This window comes from Rhinoderma darwinii, chromosome 11, assembly GCF_050947455.1.
Source record: "Rhinoderma darwinii isolate aRhiDar2 chromosome 11, aRhiDar2.hap1, whole genome shotgun sequence".
In the NCBI taxonomy this organism is placed as follows: domain Eukaryota; kingdom Metazoa; phylum Chordata; class Amphibia; order Anura; family Rhinodermatidae; genus Rhinoderma; species Rhinoderma darwinii.
This window is the reverse complement of record NC_134697.1, coordinates 16,209,448-16,215,289: the sequence shown is the minus strand read 5'-3', so window position 1 is coordinate 16,215,289 and position 5,842 is coordinate 16,209,448. Positions and strand designations below refer to the sequence as shown.

The following is a 5,842-nucleotide window of genomic DNA, read 5'->3' as shown; positions in this document are numbered from 1 at the left end:
CCATGAAGATCTAGATCTTGCCTATTTCAGAAGACTCCTGGACAATCCAAAATAGTAGGCAAATATGCTAAAATGTGGATTCCACAGATCTCACCATGGCATCCATAGTCTGGCTAACACTGCCACTTCTACTCTGGCACACATTCTGGGTCTCTCTTTCCAGTCTCCCAGTATTCATGACATTTGGATATGTTTGTCTTATTTTTACTGGTACCGGCTTCACCTCTATAAAACAGGTGCCAACTGTTCATTTTATGTATGTAGATCATACAACCCATCCCACATGTGCCTATGGGTGGACTGTTTTTCTTTTAACAATGAGATGTAGTGTTATCAGGGCCGATTCTAGCTTTTCTGCTGCCTGAGGCGAAAATTTAACAGAGGGAGACGGAGAATAGAGGGACATGTCGCGATAACAATGCTGGGGGGGTAAGTACAGATGTAGTCATCTTTATCTTGACTTTTAACGCATTAAATACGCAACGACAAGATCCTTTATCTTGACTTTTTCAATGGCTTTTGTTGTGTGACATCACGCTGCAGCAAGTTATCAGGGTCAAGATAAACTTAGCTACATCTGTATTGGCTTTTTTTTGCAGCACAGTTTCTGCCCGAAAATGCGTACCACAATTTGGTGCAGTTTTTCGGCCGAAATTCCCTGTGGGTTCTAGGACGTATGCGCTGCATGCTGTTATGAAAGGAGGAGTGTTGTAGCAGATGTGCACCTATCGTGCTGCACGTCTGCTAAATAAGTCCTGGTTCCCCCCCACGCGATCCTGGCCCAGGCTGTCCCTGGCTCCTCGCTAAGATCAACACAGTGCACAAAATGCCACAACCCCCCCTTTTTAGCTTCGTGGCGCCGCCTGAGGCAGCAGGCTCACCTTATGGCAGGTGCGGCCCTGAGTGTTAGAGGTTAGGGAGTTCGTAAAGGCTAGGAGCACTGTGACCACTGTTTCACTGGATGTCATGCGTGTGCCTACATGACTCCCACAGAACCCCCCTAAAGGATCACTGGCCAGTGAATGTAATGTACATGATCAGAAAAAATACATAAAGTTTCATGGAAAAAGATGTATACATCATATATAGCAACAATAGCAGCAAAAGACATCAAAACAACCATACCAGTCTAATCACTAAATTCGGTAGCCTTGACAAGGAAATACTTTAAAAGAATTGGTGTCAACTGACTCTTCATGAAGAAATCTGTAAAATAGTGGGTGTTAAACCCAAGTTTGGTGGCCAAAAGAGCACCTAACCTTGGGGATTTACTCAATAACGAATTTAAAAGATAAACGCAATCAAATACCACTTGGCTGTTTAAAGAGTAACTAAACGTTTGACAAACTTCCGACATGTCATAGATACACGTCAGAAGTTTTGATTGGAGGGTGTCAGAGCACTGAGACACTCACTAATCGCTAAAACTAAATGGCAGAAGCTCTCGTGTGAGCGCTCAGCCGCTTCGTTTCTGTTCGGCTTTTTCTGGAGATCAATGTATCGGTGTACGGGCTCAAAGACTTTCTATTGAGCCCGTACCCCGATACATTGATTTCCAGAAAAAGCCAAACAGACACGAAGCAGCTGAGCGCTCACACGAGCGCTTCTGCTTCTTCGTTTTAGCGATAGGTGGGGGTCTCACTATGACATGTCAGAAGTTTGTCGAACGATTAGTTACCCTTTAAAAGTGGAAACTGCTCAATGTGCAGATTTGACTTCAAATCTACTTTTTTGGATTCATCTGGAAAAAAAAATAAAAAGACCTTTTCTGTGAAATCTTTGCTTAACCACTTCATTACTGCAGGGTTTACCCCCCTACATTACCGAGCCTATTGTAGCCGAATGTTTTTAGTTTTTGCATCACTGCATTCAGAGAGCCAATAACTTTTTTTATCTTTGCATCATCTAAGTCGTATGTGGGCTTGTTTTTTGCAGGATGAGTTATATTTTTTTTAATAGCACCATTTTCAGGGAAGATATAAATGTATTAGCTTTAATTTAAAAAAAAAAACTAATTTAAAGGAGGAATTGGAGAATAAAATCAATTTTGCCATAGTTTTTCTCATTTTTTTTACTTCGGTCAACCGTGCCTATTGAATAACTTGTTCATTTTATTACATGGGTAGTTATAATTGCAGCGATACTATATATGTGTCTTTTTTTTCACCACCTATTGAAAAAAATAATTACTTTGCATGGAATAAAATGTTTTTATTTAGTTTTATTTTTTTGTAATAAACTTTATTCAAATCAATTGTTTTTATTTTGTCCCTCTAGGGGACTTCAAAATGTGATTTTCTGATCGATATTACAATGCTTTGGTATACTCCGTATACCAAAGCATTATTGTCTGTCAGTGATAAACGGACAGGCAATCTATTAAGCCGTGCTTCTAACCTAATAGGCATATAGCTATGGCAGCCCTGGGGCTTTTACAACCCATCGGCACCACGCAATTGCGTCACGTGTGTGCTAATGGGTGACAGGGGGAGCCCCTTCGCTCTGTCTAACCCCCTAGATGCCGCATCCGCTATTGACCGCAGCATCTAGGGAGTTAATGGAGTAGCAGTGCTCCAAGGTCTGCCCTGTGACCACTGCTGCTAGATTTTCAAAACATGAGGGCAAAGTCACATGATCCCTGCATACATTGTCTGTCACTCAGGCCCCACCCAGATGACGACATCATCAGTACCTAGAACTGTTAGTGACATCACAATACCACTGACATCACAATGCCATGTCCAGCCCTACATAATGTGAAGGATGTGCTGGGGACAGTTGAGGGTTTTGAAGAAGGAGATGATTATGATGATGATGATGGATGTGAGAGTTTTGCTGCTAATTTTGCTGACTGTCGCCCCATGTGATGTAGAAGGTCTGGTCACTAGAAGAACAGCAGGTAATGTGCATTTACACAGGGGGGGGGGGGGGGTTCTGTTACAAGACATCGGTGGCGCTACATAGGCGCTGCCTATCTTTTTCCTGTCTGTCTCACATGGCTTTTGCAGGAAGTTTCTTCCTTCTGTGCCCGCTAATGATTGACATGTAATACTCCCTCTCACTTTAAGAGCTGCATTGTGTATTATACAGAACTGAGCCACAGCTACAGACCTTATTTATTTGTACGCACTGACTTAATGTAATAAACTGTCAGAACAGGAGGGAAATTTGTGCTGCTGCTGTATTTACCTCACAGAGGATTGTCTGCACGGAATACAACTGTAACAAACCCTCAGCTTTGAGACATATTAGGTCCATACAGGTTTTCAGCCTCTGAATGTAAGCAAGAATGGTCCCATTCACTGCCAACAAGCAGAGATCTTGAAAAACATATTAGAAAGTTGCAGAATTATATAACTATTGCGATTTATATAAAACCAAGAAAAACATGAGCAGTCACATAATCCCTGCATGCACTGCCCTTCACTCAGGCCCTGCCCAGATTACATTATCAGAACACTGGATTACATTATCAGAACGGGGGGGCTTTGTTACTAAGTATAATGCAATGATCTGCAAAGGTGGTCTCGAACTTGAGACTATCCAACTGTTGTGAAACTACAATTCCCTTCATGTATACAATGTCCTCGTCTGGTATACTGTATGTAACGTCTCACTATTATTTATTATTCATTTCTGGACAGTGACCACCCCTACCGTGCCCCTGCCAGCTGCCACCCTGGAGGAAATCCTTGGTTACACCGCTGTGGCAGTAATTGACACCTTCCTGTTCGCTGTGATTGGGGCCCTGATATATTTTATCTACAAATTGCACCAATTCGTACGTCAGGACCCAGCAGAGGGCGAGCTAAAGGAAGTTGTTGTGGAGAAGCCGGCTGCTCCAAAGAAAGAGCCGATTGTAAAAATCACAGCTTCGAGCGAGGATCTAAAAAACAATGTGGCCCACATACCAGCTGCCCCGAAGCTAGAGCCGAGTGCATTTATGACTGCACTAAATAGATTCCTAAAGAAATGCTGTGGTAAAAACAACAGTTACAAATTGCACCAAGAGCCAATAGAGGATGAGCTGAAGGAAGTTGTTGTGGAAAAGCCGACTGCAAATACCAGCTCACCAAAGGAAAAGCTAAAAGATGATGTGGCCCAGATACCAGCTGCTCCGAAGCTAGAGCCGAGTGCATTTATGACCGCACCAAAGAAAGATTTAAAAACCGATGTGGTCCAGATACCAGCTGCTCCGAAGCTAGACCTGAGTGCAATAACCACCGCACCAAAGAAAGATCTAAAAAAAGATGTGGCTCAGATACCGGCTGCTCCGAAGCTAGACCTGAGTGCATTTATGACCGCACCAAAAAAAGATTTCAAAACCGATGTGGTCCAGATACCAGCTGCTCCGAAGCTAGAGCTGAGTGCATTTACCACTGCACCAAAGAAAAACCTAAAAATCGATGTTGCTCAGATACCAGCTGCTCCAAAGCTAGAGCCGTGCGCATTTATGACCGCACCAAAGAAAGATATTAAAAATAATGTGGCTCAGATACCAGCTGCTCCAAAACTAGAGCCCAGTGCATTTATGACCGCACCAAAGAAAGATCTAAAAGACGATGTGGCTCAGATACCGGCTGCTCCAAAACTAGAGCTGAGTGCATTTATGACCACACCAAAAAAAGATTTAAAAACCGATGTGGTCCAGATACCAGCTGCTCCGAAGCTAGAGCTGAGTGCATTTACCACCGCACCAAAGAAAAACCTAAAAATCGATGTGGCTCAGATACCAACTGCTCCTAAGCTAGAGCCAAGTGCATTTACCACTGCACCAAAGAAAAACCTAAAAATCGATGTGGCTCAGATACCAACTGCTCCTAAGCTAGAGCCGAGTGCATTTACCACTGCACCAAAGAAAAATCAAAAAATCGATGTGGCTCAGATACCAGTTGCTCCAAAGCTAGAGCCGTGCGCATTTATGACCGCACCAAAGAAAGATCTAAAAGACGATGTGGCTCAGATACCAGCTGCTCCAAAACTAGAGCTGAGTGCATTTATGAACGCACCGAAGAAAGAGATTAAAAATGATATGGCCCAGATACCAGCTGCTCCGAAGTTAGAGTTGAGTGCATTTGCCACCGCATCGAAAAAAGAGCTAACAAACGAGGCCCAAAAAGCAGATGCTGCTGTGAAAGAACAAAGTGCAACAACCACCGCACAGAGCGCAGATCTGGAGAACGTTGTGGCCCAGGAACCAGTTGTCTGGAGGGAAATACCAAAGCTGGAGCACACTGCATTTATGACCACACTGAGTGAACTGCTAAAGAAACGCTGTGGTCAATAAATCAGATTGTAGGTGGGCCACTGGGAGATGTGTGATCAACTGTAAGATAAAAGGTGACCACAATACCACCATAGAAAAGTGATCATCTTTCACTACAAGGAATGGGACACCAGAGCCATCGGATGTCTACAGTGCCTGGATCCGGTCATCAGATTTGAGCAACGCTGCTGGGCTGGAAAAACTTCCTAATATATTTAACTTCACATTGATGGACATCGGTGTTCCAGCTTGTTGATGGCATTGGATGCCTGTAATAAAACTGACTGCATTTAAAAAATTGATGTGTCTGATTTATTGAATTTCTAGGAACTTGTGCAGATGTGGGATTGTAATTATAATAATTTCAGAGGTTACATTACATGCTGCTGATAAGTTCAGATCAATAGTCAAAGCTATAGGAATTACTTATAATCTTTATGATATACTAACTTGTCCGTAAAAAATGTTGGCCGTCCGTGATTTTTGGATAAATTGTCCTGAAAAAAGAAAGAATCAGATTGGCAATCCTGGTCAACGCACATATATCCCACTCCAGAAATCAATGAACCTTTGGAA

The 5,842-nt window shown here is 42.8% G+C and overlaps 1 protein-coding gene across 1 annotated transcript; it reads left to right on the top strand.

The window, feature by feature from the left end:
- The first annotated feature begins 2,762 nt into the window (after positions 1–2,762).
- LOC142663612 (uncharacterized) lies at positions 2,763–5,546 on the top strand. The gene is made up of 2 exons (XM_075842365.1): positions 2,763–2,899; positions 3,645–5,546. The coding sequence occupies exons 1-2, from the start codon at positions 2,764–2,766 to the stop codon at positions 5,285–5,287; spliced, it is 1,779 nt and encodes a 592-aa protein (XP_075698480.1). The 5' UTR covers position 2,763; the 3' UTR covers positions 5,288–5,546.
- Positions 5,547–5,842: the final 296 nt, after the last annotated feature.